Source organism: Plodia interpunctella, chromosome 6 (genome assembly GCF_027563975.2).
Source record: "Plodia interpunctella isolate USDA-ARS_2022_Savannah chromosome 6, ilPloInte3.2, whole genome shotgun sequence".
Classification (NCBI taxonomy): Eukaryota; Metazoa; Arthropoda; class Insecta; order Lepidoptera; family Pyralidae; genus Plodia; species Plodia interpunctella.
This window is the reverse complement of record NC_071299.1, coordinates 9,954,747-9,972,909: the sequence shown is the minus strand read 5'-3', so window position 1 is coordinate 9,972,909 and position 18,163 is coordinate 9,954,747. Positions and strand designations below refer to the sequence as shown.

The window sequence follows — 18,163 nt, the reverse complement described above, 5'->3', positions numbered from 1 at the left end:
CCGGGTTTTGGGCTTCATAACCGCAAACACGGATGTATATGCATATTCCCTAAATTCTCCTTATAATTTAAACCATAACAGAGATAAAGCATAAAAGCAAGATTAAATTATTGTATCTTACAGACAATAAACTTTCTCACCAATATTCAATGCAAACTATTCTGAATAGAGCATTACTCAAACAGCGAAACAAAACGTAGAACCAATAATTTTCACAAAGCAATGGTTTGGCTCATTGAAACGCAGAACATAGCGTGATATATCATAACATACAACAGCTGCAATAGTTGAAATATCGACATATTTATCGATAGTTTCATAACTACCGATAGTCCTATCGATATCCTAACTGATTTTCGAGCTCAATTATTGATTATGGTCGCCATCACTGGACAAGAGTGAAACAAGTATATCACGTGTATTATCTTTTCGCCATTGTGATAACAGCGGAATTGTTTCGGTGTTCAGTGGTTAAAATATGCTTGTGAACTGAAAGGTCCCTGATTGGTATTTCGTTCATGTGAACTGAGTTTCTATAACCATGAGGTGTGTTAGTTTTCGAACCACCACATGATGAAAGAAAACCATTACTTAACTAAATATAATACGAACCTTGTTTATTAAATGTAACTGACGTTTCAACGATCTTGCACTTGCCGTGATCGCAGCCAGACTTATCACCAGGGTAGATTCAATAAAAAATGGTTCTTTATATTTGTAAAATTCAAAGTGCGAAAGATTACAATAACTTTCACTGTTCTAAAGCAATGTGTATATTAACCGAGCGAGAAAAGCGAGCGAGCTAGCTCTACCGTTCTACTTGGGGAAAAATATATTTTTTGTATGTATATTTGTAACGCGATAACTTTCGAACCATTGGTCTGATTTTGGATTATTCACAATTTTCTCACAAAACTCATCAAAAAATTATTGTGTTCGCGAGGTCTATGTTCGTGGTGAACAACTAGTTTATTTACAAGGTAACGTGCTGTGAACTAATACAGAATATTGTATGTTGTTTCAGATCTATTCGTGGGTCTAATTTATGTGTTTGTGGACATCCTGCAGAAGATCACTATTGCCTGGCTAGCTGGCGAGTTTATGTGCAAAATGGTCAAGTTCTTGCAGGTAATAATACTGTATTTTTTAAATAGATATTTAGATCAACTGCTGGACAAAAGCGTCTGCTGACTTCTTCCATACATCCATGTATTTTATATTCTTTCTCAACTCTATTTCCGGGGCTATGAGGCCGCGAAGCATGGAGTCATTCGTCTCTGTCTTTTAGCTCCAATCTTTCACAAGTCATCACGTTCTTGTGCACTCTTTTACTGATCTATACAATTCCATATTCGACGACGTACGACGTAGTAGGTCAGTCGGCTGTGATCTTTATTTATACTACTTTTTTTTAAAAACTACTAAGAAGCACCGCATACGGTCCAGCTGATGGAAATACCTATAGCATATGGACGCTTGCAATACTACTACTAGGGTTTTTTTTTTTTAAATTTCTTTATTTAAGTTATAATATTTTTTATATGGTTTTACATAAGCACCACCGACAAAAATCTATATATTTTTTATATGTTGAAGGCGAGGGTGACACGTGAGTGGACGACATTTTTGGTCATGGGGTTTTTGCCTGTATTTACTCTCTCACGCTTCAAACCCTAACAAAACTTCAAGCACTGCTGTTTAGCGACAGAAGTAGGTTTATAATTTAACCGAAAAGCATGTCAAATGGCATGTTATATATTAAACAACAGGTATTAAACATACCTTTTTTATTTCCCAGACGTTCCGGACCTTGTTACAAAGGTCCGTACCACCACCACCACGGATCTGTAAAACAACAGGTGTTAACATGTGGTGGTATATAATTATGTATTAAATAAATAAATGTAACGCGAAACTTTAAAAGTAGCTGAAGAAATTCTTGTCGTTTATTATGTCATTAGTGAATACTCCCCTTTCAGGCGGTGGTCATGTACGCGTCGACGTATGTCCTGGTGGCGCTCAGTATAGACCGATGCGACGCGATTACCAATCCTATGAACTTCTCAGGAAGCTGTAAGTATACTGTGTATCTACCTACCTACGCACTTAATTATTTTGCACAAATTTTATGAGCACATGTTCTAACCAATTTTGTAGTTCTAGAGATTGAAAACTCATGAGTATGACGTCAAATCGAATCGAAACGAATTGAATCGGTAACCGAAAAATTCGTATTGTAATTGACTGACCGAGCGAGGTCTACAAATCAACTTACTAAATCCATGGGGGCAACAAAATCGATTAAAATATAAATGTTTCATTCTGTCGTCATTGACATTTAAAATGAGTTCAATACCCAATTTTTATTTTCACCGTTTCATTTTACTGTGTAATCTGTGTCATTTCTTAAATCGAAAATCGATTGATTATACGACTAAATTGTTCAATCATTATATGTGGTCTTCATGCGCTCAAGATCGTAGAATTTTTATTTCTAATTGAATAATAAAGTTTCTTTAATCTGATTGTATTCAAGAGATGAATCAGAATATTATTTTGGGGTTTAAAAAAAAAAAAGTAATGTTTTCAAATTTTAAAAAGGCAAGAACTAATTTTACTATCTGACTTTGAAATTTAATTAATCTGTACTGTAGTAATGTCAATTTTATGAATGATTGATTTTGGAAATGATTTCTTCCTCAAGAAAGTTAACAGATCGTAATGACAGCGCGTCCGCAGCGGTTGAATCGCTCTGAGATCGAACCTAATACATATTATTTTTGTTGATCTGTGCGCTAAGTCCACAACTTGTACACAATTCTCATTATTCTGTATAATAAAGTTTTTAACTAAATAATAAAAAAAAACTATAACTATTTCTAGGGAACCGTGCCCGAGGACTCGTAGTGTCAGCGTGGATAATCAGTATAGTGTTCTCCATTCCACTCCTCATACTGTATGAAGTCAAGGAAGTCCAAGGTATTTTTCCAAGGTGTTTTTCCATTATATAGCGATGTTATAGGTATCTTGGATTATCTTAGGGTGCTTCGCTTCAGTTAATTTTGACATTAACTTTAACCTGCGCAGAAGTAGGTACGCCATTTTATCTAAACGTCAGCGGCATGCAGGTTAAAGTTAACGTCAAAGTTGACGGTGCAACCCACACTTACGAGTAGACTATCTTAGTTTGATAAAACAAATGACAAAAATTACAATCAATTAAAAAATTAATAAACGAATTTTACATAAATTTAAACAAACACGACTCGCCATTCTCTATTCAGTTTAATTTTCATTTACTCTTCCATACATATGTATGGATAAACATAGATACGACTTGTATAAAGGCAACGTTTTTATACACGATTAGACATTAGGTACTTTTTAACATCTATATTAAATTTATTTTAAACTATTATTGTAGTCTTGTTTAAAACTCTTTCTTGACGACCTCGGTGGCGCAGTGGTAAAGTGCTTGTCTTTGAACCGAGAGGACCCGGGTTCGATCCCATAATGGAAAACGATCTTTTTCTTATTGGCCCGGGTCTTGGATGTTTATCTATATATGTATTTGTTATAAAATATAAAATCGTGGAGTTAGTATCACATAACACAACTTACTTTGAGGCTAGATCAATCTGTGTGATTTGTCCTAATATATTTATTTATTATTATTTATTAAAACCAACAAACCATTGGTATATTATTAGTATATAAGCCAGTAGGTAGTTATTATATATTTTATATTAGGTATACAAGTTGTGTTCAAAACTGCCAATAATAAATCCACTTCACAAGAAATCGAAGAAACATCAAAAAAATCAGTATTAAAACTAGATTAAAACCAAAATGAAACCACTCCATTTCACAGCTTGTCATGCACATAATATATTTTATGCGGTGAATAAATATTATAAAGATTATATACATAATTTATACAAACTACAACAACTGATTTACTGGTTATTTAATATTTAAGTTTTTCATGTCATAATGTATTTAGCAGCCCCGAATTCTGATGTAATTCTGTGAATAAATAACGTTGTACGCTATGTTATTAGTAAACAGTTCTTGTTTAAATTCTTATTGATCTGTATATACATGGTTACAGGTATCAAACGCAAAACCTCCAGGCTTTTTTCATATAAAAAAATACAATCTACTTTACGATTCTATACATCTTAACTCTATGTAATAACAAAGTAACACGAGACAGTACAGTAGCGTTATGTAGCGGAATCGAACATAGAGTTAACGTTTTATAGAAACGTCATTAAAACTAAAAAAGGAAAACTGTTGTATTTATTACGTTTAGACAAAAGTCGTAGAACAAAAGATTTTAGTCTCTATGTACCTTATGCGAAGGTTATGCGTTAGATACCATTAACCCCGTAAAATGTAGCTGTTTGATTGTTCTAATAAATAAATAAAAACTGAACGTTCACACTTAACATTTTCAGGTCAGATGCAATGCTGGATAGAACTGGGCACACCGCAACGTTGGCAGATATGGATGACGCTGGTGTCGACAATGATTTTCGTGTTACCAGCGCTGACCATAGCTGCCTGCTATGCCGTCATAGTGTTGACTATTTGGACCAAAAGCAAAGCGGTAGTCATGAGTCCGCCTATCAATTCAAGGAGAACGAAGACTATGAGAAATGGTATGTTTTCACTGCCCTTTCTTTGACTTTGACGAATAATTACCGCTTTATTGCTAATAAATTGATAGCATATTTCCATTATCTTCTTTACTCATTTACAATTTTATTGAATTTTGCTTTTCAGTAGGAAAACGTAGAAACAAAAAATAGCAATGTAATATTTTTTTTGTAATACGCTTTTCTGCATTTCTTTTCAAATTTTCTAACGGCGCTTCTGGGAGAAATTTCATTTGAAATGAGCAGCATAGATTTATTTACTTCCTTATTTACTGTCTGTCTCTTTTTTGTATATATGTGTACATAACTGTAAAATATATAAATATGCAAAGCGGCCGAATAATTTATATAGTTGTGAGTATGTTAGGAAATATATTTAGATAATGAGGAGGAGGAGTCAATTCAATTAGATATTATTTTTTATTCCAAAATTTATCTTTCCGTTTGATCTCAAATAAATTAAATCAACTGTTCTTCAGGGCTACTATTTCTAGCGGATTTCAATGTCAATCATATTATCTCTCTCACGCAGAGTCGTCTCAATCGAAAGTATGAATTTGACAAGTGAGAAAATAATTTTGACAGAAAGTTTTCCGATATTTCAGGTCAAGTTGAAAGCGATCCAGATTCGAGGCGTGCAAGTTCGCGGGGCCTGATCCCGAGGGCGAAAATAAAAAGTGTCAAAATGACATTTGTCATCGTGTTTGGTGAGTTTTTTATACATGGGATTAGTAGATGAAGTACTTATTAAATCCATGGTTTTATATGAAAACAGTCATTGTGATGTATCAAAAAAATAAATTAATGTCATGTGCCTGTTTGAATATACTAAAGTTTCTGCGTAAATTGGGAATTGTACCAAAATAATTCTATTTCTTTATTTTGTTCAGTCATTATGATGTATCAAAGTAATCAATAAATGTCAGTCTGTTTGCGGCATTCACTTGTTTTATTACAAAAACTAGCGGCCAGGCCCGGCTTCGCTCGAGTAAATCCATTAAATACTATAAACCTAAACTTTCTTCTGGAATCATACATCTATAGCTGAAAACGGTATAAAAGTCCTTTCGGTAGTTTTTGAGTTTGTCACGTAAAGACAGGCAGGCATCTTCATTGGGGGGACTTCATTTCATAATGTATGTAAGGTTTATAGTTTCAAAATAATTACACAAAATGCGCGGGGGCGGATTTTATTTATTTTCATTTTAAAGACACACAAAAAACAATACGGATACATAATGCTTTAGGTTTTGTTACTTAAATGCATATGGAACTGCAACGAACATTTTTTTTATGTACCTATAAGGGTTCCACTGCTGGGCAATAGCTTCCCCTCCCTCTTTCCAACCATTTCTATTCCTTTTCGAAGGCCACAACACAATTCGTAAATTTTAAAGGGGATCTTCCCTACAAAGTTTGATCCTAACAAATTGAATCAAAAGTTAATTTCTAACGGATTTCAATGTTAACTACAATATTTAATTTAGTTTCTCTTGTCTGTCTGTAATCAAATATTGCAAGTTAGATTTCTCCCGCTCCTAGGTTGTCCTACAGAGTTGACATTACTCACGTCGCTGTTTTGATATAGCTATGACCATTACTTCTGGACAATAGCTTCCTCAGATTACCTTAGGCTTTATCATGGTAAACATTTACCAGAATGAAATAAGAAAAAGCTTAATATTTCCAGTGTTCGTGCTCTGCTGGTCTCCGTACATCGTGTTCGACCTGCTGCAGGTGTATAATCACATCCCGCACACGCAGAGCAACTTCGCGATAGCTACCCTCATCCAGAGCCTCGCCCCCCTCAACTCTGCCGCCAACCCGCTGATATGCTGCATGTTCTCCCCTCACATCTACACCAGTTTGAGGTGGGTGTCTATTTACTGTATCATCTGGTAAAAGTGCAGATTTCTATTCGCTATTCGTTATAGACTACAAAATCTTTAGCGCTAACTTTCAAGAAACAAGACCACTACGACATCTGGTCCACCGCACGGGGCTCCGATCTCTCGTACTACTCTGGGTTCGGCGCAGTATGTCTCTCCTGTGTCATAGCTGCTCAAAAATTTGTAATAATTCTCCAAATTCCAGGAGAGTGCCGCCATACAAGTGGCTGTGGTGGGGGCGGGGCCGCCGGCGGCACGGGCGGGGCACGCTCCGCTCCAGGTCCGACTCCACGGCCAACTCCGACCTGCTCAGTTCTACCCACGCGAGGAGATCGCAATCTGTTGCTACGGTAAATTATTCAATGAATTATTAACTTCTTTACATACAACATGTTGTATGTATGATAAGTCAACAAGCAGAGAAGCACTACTTAGGTATTATCTTTTCGAGGATGTCGTTCGAGATAGAAGGGATTTATAGGTAGCTTGGCAGCCTATGTTGCGACTTTATGGTATACTAGCTGTTTACCCGCGGCTTCGCCCGCTTAAATTCCCTCGAACAGTTTTATCTTCATATTAAAATGGGATTGGGAGAGTTCGAACGAACGAACGAATTAGGTATTTTAAACTACTAAAAGAATACTCTCGCTATATTATTATACTGACACTTTTAGAAGAGATTACGTAGGTACTTTTACAGAAAACCCTTTGAAATCGTGAAGCTGATTTTTTTTCGCGATTTCAGGGTTACCCCCATACTAAGAGTTGTTCAGAATCATGTACTGAGCATGTAGACAAAATATTGCCAATATATAAAAAGTCACCTGTATACAGACATATTAGGTATCTTATTGAAAATACCTATTTTTAATAAGATACCTAATATGTCTTATTAATAATTTTTTGCATGTATGTATATTTGTATCGCGATAACTTTAGATCGCCGCTGATCTGATTTTAATGAAATTTAAAAAACATGTAGAATCTGTCAATAGAATTTTCAAATTCGCGGGGCATCAAAATCGTTTTGAAATATTCACAAATTTTGCACAAATTTATTGTACATACGCGTGGTCAAGTTCGCGTTCGGCGAACGACCAGCACTGCCTACTAAAAGAATAATCTTTTATATATATCCAGATCCTAAACCGCACACGCAGCGGCAGCGGCAGCGTGTCGCTGGGCGGCGCGCGGCGCACGCAGCTGGTGCTGGTGGCGGCGCGCGACTGACCGCGCGCGCGCGCGCCCCGCGACGTGCTGCTCTAGCGACGCTGGGGACTGAAACTGTTCTCCGACAGTGCATACGGTACGAACGATCCGCCGATATAATAGAGGAGACATTCTGTCGGCGAATTAACCAAACTGAAAAAACTTTTATTTCAGGTTTTTTTGTTTGGTTAATTATACATATATATGTATTTTTTTTTTTCCTTTCATCAGCACATGATCACAATCATAATATATTTCAGTATACCCTTTGATCATGTACTTTATTGTGTACTTACATCGTTATATTACTGATAAAAAAATATATATTTAAAAAATGGTAATTAAGCTATTCAGGCATAATAGGGACCAACACTGTTTGAATGAGTTTCTTTCGGCATTTCTTCTCAGCAGTGGTCGTTCCGAAATGCTAGTAGTTTGTAGCTTTGGTAAAATGTCATTTAATTTAAAATATGACGTGAAAAAGTGCCTGTGAAACCAAGAATTTCTGAATAAATGATTTGATTTTCATTTTCTGTCATTTAAATGCCCAATGTTGAAACATCCTATCGACGAAACGTTTGTAAACGAAGCAATTGTCGGAGAACCGTTCAGACTCGCTTGCTGCGGACACGGGACTCTAGTGGGTTTGACTTTAACTGTGTCAACTGATCACTCCCGCGAGCTGCTGTTTTTGTGTGTCTATGCGTTATTTTTTGTTTATGATAAGTGACTACTTGGCGTTTAACACGCGCTGTACGGCTGTAGTGGCGATGGGAGTGGGTTTGGCTAGCCCTGACTATCAGAGTGAACACATTCACTCTGATTAGTGTGTGTGATTGGTTTAGTAATTGAGGGTGAGGTGCTTAATGCGAGTAGTGTCCAATTCTTGTACCTATCTCTGTTTAGTAAATTAAGTTGTTAACTTATCTATTGCCAAATTTGGTTGATTTATATTTTGTGGAAATATATGAATATTAATTACTTGTGAAAGATTTTCGTATGCATTTATAATAACCAAAGTCTAATAGGCCAATAGTTGTATTGTATGTTATAATATCATTATGATTATTTTAGCTTTAACTTTTGCTTTATGTAACTGAATTATGTAATTCATCCCTTCGGCCGCGTTCTGACTGAACTGACGGTTCGTAACCAGTTACGAACAGAACATAAATTATCTTTGTACGATACCAGTTACGTAGGAATATTCATCACAAAAATCTATATTTATTTTTAAATTGTTAGTAATCAAATGAGTATGTCATTCAATACTCTTCACTAGTCTTCACAAACTTTTTGTAAATATGTATATTTTTTATATAGTCTTAGTTTAAACAAGTAATTTATTTAAATAATTAATATAAATTTATAAACAATGTATTATCTACTCAATCATGTATTAAATAGGTACATAAGTCAGAATAAATAGTCGATAATATAAGTCGTGTGAGGCTAAATTATTATTAGAAATATAACTAAGTATTTATTCAATTATGTAATCATAAAGTACAATTATTTTTGTACTGCGAAATTGTAAATAAATTGTGTTAAATATATATTCAGAGATTATTAAATGTGTGTATCAGTTACAATAATTGTAGTTTTTATTTTAAAGTAGACTATTGCCCGCGACTTCGCTCGCGTTTATAATTAGGATAGTAGGCTACTTTTTAGTATTTGCACACCAAAAATCGCATAAATCCATTGCTTCATTTTGTCGTGAAAGAAGGACAAATCACACACTTGCACTATCATCAAAAACCGATATTACCTGTGTTTTATCGAAACCAGAGGCTTCACCTAGGTGAAGGGTTTTGTATTAGTGACAATGGAATTTGTAATTAATGACCACCTAAAGAATAAAGGATATGGTGTTGAAAATAGGGATCATTCCACCAGTACCACTAACAAATAGTCCCTTGGAACAAGTGAGAAATTTTCTCTCAGTAGTTCCATTGATTTTGAAACGTCAATGGAAAAAAGAAATGGAAAGAATGATCCGAAAATACATGAGCTTTATACAGACTGAACATTATGCAAAAAAAAAATCTTAATTAATAATTTCAACATATTATGGTTTAAACTAAATGTTAACAGTAACTTTTGAGACATGCACGTCTTTACAACACTATAAATAAAGCTTGATGCTAACGCTGAATCATAAAATTAGCTTGCGAAAAAATTATTTCTAGTCAATCTTGCCTATATCTTGCCTAATCTGTGTTTACCACAACAGATTCCTGTATTATATTAATCACTAGATGTTCCCCGGGGCTTTGCTCCTGTGGGAATTTTGAGATGAAATATAGCCTATAGCAATCTTGGATAATGTACCTTTCTAGTGATGAAATAATTTTTGAAATCTTTTCGATACTTTCGGAGATTACCTGCCTCAAAAAAACAAACTCACAAACGCTTACCTCTTTATATAATAACTAAATGTTGGAATTTTTTGATACAGTATAGCCTATAGCAATCTTGGATAATGCATATTTCTAATGGTGAACGAATTTTTGAAATTGGTTCGGTAGTTTCAGAGATTATCATATATAAACATACAAAATCACAAAGTCACAAACGCTTACCTCTTTATAATAATAATATAGATAGATATAGAAACATAGATTACTAATGTAATGTAAATTTACATTACAAATGTAACGTATCAGACTGGAATAAATCTAACATTCGGTTGCATTAGTTCATTTTTATAATAAATATTCACAAGACGAGATCTGTCGATTTTTTGTCCATTCAACGAAATTTACATTTCAAATTAATTGTTTTTTTTTAATTGTTGTAAATAATATATGTTACGCAATGAAACTGTGTTAATGACATGTTAATTAGAGAAACAACCCTCGTCAAAAATGACGCGTGAGTTTTAAAAAAAATATTATAAATACCTTAACATACCTTAAATTGGGACAGTGGTTTTCTTTTTCGGTAGTTTTGTTTTCCACACAATGAGTATAAAATTGGGATAGTTTATTTAACCTATACTTCTTCATAGGCGTATTCCTCATGGCTGAGGGTCGTGGTCATTACGTGCAATGAAACACACACAACTTTCTTGGCATTATTAATGGAGTGGTTTGCCATTGCCTTCTCCATTTCACACACAAGTTAATAATCAACCAGTGTGCAGGTTTCCTCACGATGTTTTCCTTCACCGGAAGCAAGTGGTGGTCGATGAAAACTACTATATATGAGTCAGATTTGAATACAAACTCATATGGCACGAGTAGTATTCGAACCTGGGACCTTTAGATCCACAGGCGGGCATCTTAACCATTACACCACCACCGCTTTAACCTATACTAATAGAGAGTTATAGCCTAATAGTAACTGCATCTAAAGTTTATTATTTGATGGTTCAGTTTCACTAAACACAATAAAAAAAACTGTATTTGTTTCATAGAAAATTGTATCTGTAGTCTCGTAAGGAAGCTTATAGGAAATTTCGATAGATATTTTAGTCAATATTCTATTTAGGAGCTCATGGCAACGCTGATAATGTAAGGATAAAATTGTCTTGTCTAGACTTCCAACCACGGGAGTTCAGACATGTTGGTGAATATAAAAAATATACATTTACAAAAAATAATTCAAAGTTCGACTCAATTCGAAATTCGAATTAGAATTCTTTTATCTATGGTTCGATGACATAAAGCGTATTAATATAGCCTGCCCTTTTTTCTTGTATTTTGCTTTTTGTTTTCAATTTTTCAAATAATATTTTAATGTACATATGATTTCTATAGACTTCTAGCAGAACAACTTCTGATTCGCAAGTAAACAAATTTAATTAACATTAGTCAAACACGTTGGTGAAAACAACCACTGAAGAATTTTACGACGGCAAAACATGGTTATGTGTCTCATCCCCCAGTTTACAGAGTATACAACATAGAGCCAAATCATTAATGGAAAATTGTATATCAACAGTAATTACTAGTTCAATGGAATAGAATTTAATTTAATTTTAGTAACCGAGGGGGAACCACACTCACATTGCAGTGTGGATGTCGTTGCGTTACAATGGCGCAATGTGATTGGTTCGCTGCGTCTCACTTCGAATCGATTCGATGGTGAGAAGTGAAATGCAAACCCGCACTTCACCCACCGTTGTTACATTCGAGATATTGTCAGCAGCCCGCCTAAAGAACGCCATTGCTGCATTAAATTATATATGGGATTTTGGTACGCGGTTACATGCCGGACGTGTTACGACTTCGCTTGGGTGAGCCTTGCAAATTGTGCAACGTTAAGCTATATAATATTTGAAAATGTTTAATATGTGGTACGTGTGGTACACATACCATGTAATGTCTTATTTTTTTTTAAACAGTACTGTAATCCTACTTCAATTGCAGTTTTTTTATGTCACGTTTCAATCTATAATTGCACAGTTTAGTCGTAAACATTTTTCTCGTTGCTTGGTCTCTGCTTTCGTCTTCTCTGTGACAAGACTATGGGGGCATAATTTAATCTATTTTATACGTTTTTTGTGTCTGCAATTTGCTAATTGCGTTCATAATCATTTTCGTGAACATTTTTGCTAATACGAGGTATTGTTTTGAGGGAGATATTTTATGAATTAAAAAATAAATAAACAAAAACGTGACATATGGATATGTATAACTTTTTAAACGAGAAAATATGTCAAAAATAGTATAATAATTTAAATAATCGAAAAACAATAATCGTAATTTCTGTAAAAAAAAAACACTAATCAAAAACAAAATCCTCCTTTTAAGCTTCACCGCAGTCGGATAATATTTAACAGCCGCCATCTTGTTGCTATAAACTGCAGCTTGTTGCTATTAAGGTGTAATCCACATACCTTTAGTTAATCTTCTCGATCCCTATACCGCTGAAAGGGTTGAACATGATTTAGGGTTCATTTGGGGTCAGCTTTGACGTGATTCGATTATAGGGGGATTTAGTAAAGTAATGCTGCTTGCATGCTCAAGTTAACAAACTGAAATGAATATTACCTCTGTCGAATCAGAATGATATAGTAACTAGTTGATCACGCGAACTTAAACCTCGCGAACGCAATATTTTTTTATTTTTTTACAAAATTGTGATATTTCAACAACGACTCAACAGATTTTAATGCCCCACGAACTTAAAAATTCTATTGACATATTCTACATATATTTTAAATTTCATCAAAATCAGAGCAACGGTTCGAAAGTTATCGCGTTACATACGTACATACGTACATAAGTACATAAGTACATACGTACATACGTACATACGTACATACGTACATACGTACATACGTACATACGTACATACGTACATACGTACATACGTACATACGTACATACGTACATACGTACATACGTACATACATACATACATACACACATACACACAAACACACACACACACACACACACACACACACACACACACACACACACACACACACACACACACACACACACACACACACACACACACACACACACACACAGACTGCTGTACTGTAAACACATCGTACGCGTAACGCTCAGATGAGAGAGAGACTGATATGCTACGTTCAGCGTAAAATTGTATGTCATAAGTGTTGGATAGCGATAACTAGAAAATAACTTAATATCTAGTAGTTAGATTATATATTGGAAGCTGACCGATTCTAATAGATATTTAATTAGAAAGTGGTGAAATTATCCCTTACTCTGAACTTATCAATACTTAACGTAAGATATTTTAATAAATCTTAGAAATGTGACTAGGTACCCCAATTTCACTATCACTACATACCTAGTATAAAATATATATATATTAGGACAAATCACACAGATTGAGCTAGCCCCAAAGTAAGTTCGAGATTTGTATTATGGGATACTAACTCAACGATACTATATTTTATAACATAACCATATATAGATCTATAATTTATAACACATAATAAAACAAAGTCGCTTCCCGCTGTCTGTCCATATGAATGTTTCGATCTTTAAAAATACGCAACGAATGCAGGGTTTTTAAATTAATAAATAGATATATAATAGGACAAATCATACAGATTGAGCTAACTCCAAAGTCAATTCGAGACTTGTGTACTAACTCAACGATAACAAATTATAACAAATACTCTCGGTTCAGAGGCAAGCATTTTACCACTTCGCCACCGAAATAGTAGTAGTGGTTTGACGACCTCTGAACAATCGGCTGATTGACAAAAATACACGTGAGGTCCAACAGAAATATAAACTTCAGAATTGTGACAACCGTGTAATGATCAAAAAGTTAAGCCAAAAGAACTTCACATATTTCAAAACACTATATAATTTCTTGAGCGACACACGATAGCGCGTTCTAAAACTAAATATCGCCATCTAGTGACATAAATATTCAATTTTAATATTGGCGATTAAACAACCTCGATGCCGCAGTAGTAAAGTGCTTGCCTCTGAACCGAGAGGTCCCTGGTTCGATCCCCGGTCGGGTCATGATGGAAAATGATATTTTCCTGATTGGCCCGGGTCTTGGATGTTTATCTCTGTATGTGTATATGTTATAAAATATAGTATCGTAAAGTAGAACTTACTTTGGGGCTAACTCAATCTGTGTAATTTGTCCTAATATATTTTATTTTCTTATATTGCGGTTCCTGAGGAAGTTTTAGGTGTTCTATGATGTTTTACCCGAGCGAAGCCGGGCCGGGCCGCTAGAAACATGATAAATAAAACAAAACAAACCTACCTGAGAACCTCCTTTTTCGAAAGGTTGAAAATAGTACATAAATCAATCTTATTTCGACGAAACAACAGTACCTACAGACGTATAAGACAGATATGCCATAACTAGAACCGCGGATATCTACGTAACTGCGTCCTTGTCCGCAACGCAAGGTCAAGATCCGATTCAGGGATTCAAGGAACTTTTGTTCTTCCAACGTTTTGTGTCTCCGGAATACAATTTAGTGGTTATACTAAGTTATAGATATCTTCGAACATGGTGATAAACCGATGTTAAAATTGTAAGGTACCCTACTTATATAATATTTTGCCTATTGCGTAAGTTATAAATATTACTATACTAGTTATAAATATTGCCCAGACAGACTTAATATGTCTCGTATAAGTATACGTTTTTCTTCTCATTTAACCTACGCTACCTAATTTTTTACGTTAAATTTGACTGGAAGAAATCCCTTTCTGGGGTTAGTCCACCTTTGTACGAGTCTCTTTTTTTACTGCTTTCTTTGTCATCGGTTTCTTCATGTAATGAAGAAGATGAATTTACAACAAATCAGCTTGTCTGTTTAAATCATATCCCGCAAATCTCCCAAAAACCCGGACCGTATGTCCCCAAACTGTGCAATTTGTCTGCGGCGATCCCTCGGGGTTCAAAGTTATCAAAAACGTTAATCTCTCTTAACATTCACCCTTAAAATTGTTTGTATTTTGCTCCGTAATAAAAATAAATTCGCCCTAAGCCCTAAGAAAGCGAAATTATTTCACTTTGAGAATGTTCGCGCGGTTATAAAAGGTACTTATGTTTTTATTTTACAGACAGTTGATGTAATTCTACAAAGGTTTATTTGGTTAATTTATAACAACTACCAAGTAATTTAAATTTTATTATCTCCCTTGTTTCGTTGTCTGTTTAATTAAAATACATAATAATCGAGCTAGGCTCTTGTCCCTGGAGTTGTTTTAGTTCTGGATACGACACGACGATTGCCTTTTCTTATAATTAATACCAGTGCCCCAGTAGTATGGACAATGAATTGGCTGTGAGTTTATAAAAGAGAGGATACATGGTTCTCGAATGGATTTAAGCAGTGATGGTTCCGTGATTAAGATTAACCGTCCGTCTGTGTGTCTCGGAAGGTTCCTGTTCTTGTCACAAAATTTGACTGTAACTGTAACCAATTTGAGTCATAGTTTTAATATACCAGGTATGTAATATACCAGAGTAGTAGTTTTAATATACCAGGCTTTTGGTGAAGAAAAAAATCGTGAGGAAACCTACACTTTAATTGATGATTTATCAGCTAGTGAGTTAAATGGAGAAGGCAATGGTAAACCACTCCATTAATATAGCTCAAGGAGTCGTTGCTTGTGTTACATTCCACTTATAATACCCAAGACGACATGAGGCATACGACGATACGAATGGACTTAAAATCTTCACTCTTTTCTCGGAATGTAGGACAAAGATAATATGAAATGAGTTTTATAAGAATACGCGGAGCATGCAAAACGCGATCGTTCACACAAACCGAAACGATTCTTGCCACAGATTTTAGAATGATGCTAATTTAGAAGTGCCATGTTTATGTGAAAACTGGCGTAATTTAAAAATGCTGTTCTCATAGTAATTTCGGATGGATCTTGATCTCTTTCAAAGTTAACAGTAGATTAATTTATACGACGTTTGTCAGTCTCTCAGTCACTGATGATCATAGATTGATGTAATATTTAACTGTTGCGGTGATAAACATTAAAACGTAATTTTTAATTTAAAATCAAGCCAATATTCCATCTGATTGTATTTTCATAGATTTATGCATCCTAGGTGAGCAACATAATACTGCACCACGCGATACGATGCTATGCGTGTAGTTATTAAGATTACACATAATAAGCTATAAATAAAGTACTTAATTGATATCATCGTGCTAACTTGCTGTTTTATAGTTCATCTATATATTCCACTTCTATATTATTCCAATGTCTGTGATTTTTACTGTGCTCTCATTATTTCTGCTCCAAATACAACTGTTATTGCACTGGAAATAAAGACGACAATAGATGATAACAATATTGAGTGTAAGTTTTATTTGAGTGGAAGTAACGACGTGTGATTTCAAAAATTACATGGCTTTTATTGATAAAATACTGAAAAAGGAGAGAAAGAAATTAAAATGGTGAGACAACCAAAACTAAAACGTTAAATTGATTTAAGGGCGCCACACACAATCATTTTGAAAAGTTACTAAAAACAGGTCATAAATTTAAAAACTATCTTGGTCAAAATCTGTTCATCCTTTTACGCGCCACAGATAAACTCTCTCTTTTAAGTTTCAAAAGATAAACACATTGCTATATATAAAAACATAAACAAATACAAGGTTAAAATTTACCATTTTAAGGAAGTGCAAAGTGTTATAAACAAGTTAAGATAAATTTCAAAGCCGTATAGTTCAATCGGTAACTCTATAACCAGCTTTCAAGAACACATCAAATTGCAAATAACATTGAGGTAAAAACGCACCGAACTGACTTTTACAAGCCTTATTTATGTTTCTAAAACCGACGGAACGATAAAAACGGTGTTGTGTATTTTATCGTTTGTATTTTTATACGCGATTACGATCTGACGCAGCGTCCTAGTTACGCAGCGGGTTGTGGACTACGCGACGCGACGTCATGTGTATGTAACAATATGGCTACAGGCGATGATGGGGTAATCACACGGGTTATATACTTAGTATGGTTATATACTTAGTATGGTGGTATACCATTTTATACCAGACAAACCATACTAAGTATATAACCTGTGTGCCCTTTTATTAGCCCATGCTAATGAGCTTTAGCTCTGATGATAACATAACTGGCGTGAAGATGGGCCACAAATAAGCACATGCGTTGTTTATTATTCTATCAAATAAATAAATACTTAACATACATGTTCACTCATAATGGTTGATCATCGCAATAAAAAATACTTCTCTTAAATTTTCATCGTGGGGTCGCGCCGCGTCGCATTACCTTGTAGTATTTGTAGCCCAGTTAGGATGAAGTGAAACAATATAAATCTGTTGTATTGTTTTTTGAAATATTTGTAACGCAGACGAGAATCTGAGAGTGGTTCCAACAAAAGTTTTCACAGTTTTATTGTTGTAATAAACTATGAAATACACTGTGTATTTCATAGTTGACACATAGTTTTGTGACAAATCCTATAAGATTTACTTGTAAATTTAAAAAAAGAAAAGTATTTTATTTACTCACGTCTAATATTTGGACTGTTGCACTGTCATCACCATTCTAATTGCCGCAAACAGAATAATTAATGTTACTATACCACCTTAAAATAAATTAATATATACTAGGGTATAGTAAATTAGATGAATGATTAATTTTGAACACGATTCCTACCTAAGAAAATAGACAGGTTGTAATGACGGATGCGCGAGCACAGTGGTCGAAGTCGAACGCTCTTGAAACCCTGAGTCATCATGGGATGAATAAAGTGACGCGCGCGCGGGTCACCTTTCTAAATCTATGTGAATAACGAACATTTTGACAATTTTAACGCACAGTCCGCGAAAAAACTGTCTTGTTGTCCAATAAATTAACAAAAGAATTAAAATTAGAAAGTAGACAGGTATAAGGAACGCTTACAGTGTTTACATACATAATATTATAGTAA

At 34.7% G+C, this 18,163-nt stretch overlaps 1 protein-coding gene and 1 long non-coding RNA gene across 2 annotated transcripts in view; one reads left to right on the top strand and one right to left on the bottom strand.

Moving 5' to 3' along the window:
- The window catches only part of LOC128670903 (cardioacceleratory peptide receptor-like), a 90,922-nt gene extending 81,693 nt beyond the window's left edge, over positions 1-9,229 (top strand). Inside the window, exons 4-11 of the mRNA XM_053746921.1 lie at positions 1,025-1,128; positions 1,980-2,073; positions 2,884-2,979; positions 4,461-4,664; positions 5,267-5,368; positions 6,352-6,532; positions 6,756-6,900; positions 7,691-9,229. Of these exons, the coding sequence (XP_053602896.1) occupies positions 1,025-1,128; positions 1,980-2,073; positions 2,884-2,979; positions 4,461-4,664; positions 5,267-5,368; positions 6,352-6,532; positions 6,756-6,900; positions 7,691-7,780 (1,016 nt within the window). The 3' untranslated portion in view covers positions 7,781-9,229. The remainder of the gene's footprint in view (positions 1-1,024; positions 1,129-1,979; positions 2,074-2,883; positions 2,980-4,460; positions 4,665-5,266; positions 5,369-6,351; positions 6,533-6,755; positions 6,901-7,690) is intronic.
- Positions 9,230-12,643: 3,414 nt separating this feature from the next.
- On the bottom strand, positions 12,644-17,048 carry LOC128671010 (uncharacterized). Its single transcript, XR_008404807.1, has 3 exons — positions 16,872-17,048; positions 16,389-16,517; positions 12,644-15,647 (listed from the first exon to the last, which is right to left on the bottom strand). It is a non-coding gene; the product is annotated as an uncharacterized LOC128671010 (long non-coding RNA).
- Positions 17,049-18,163: the final 1,115 nt, after the last annotated feature.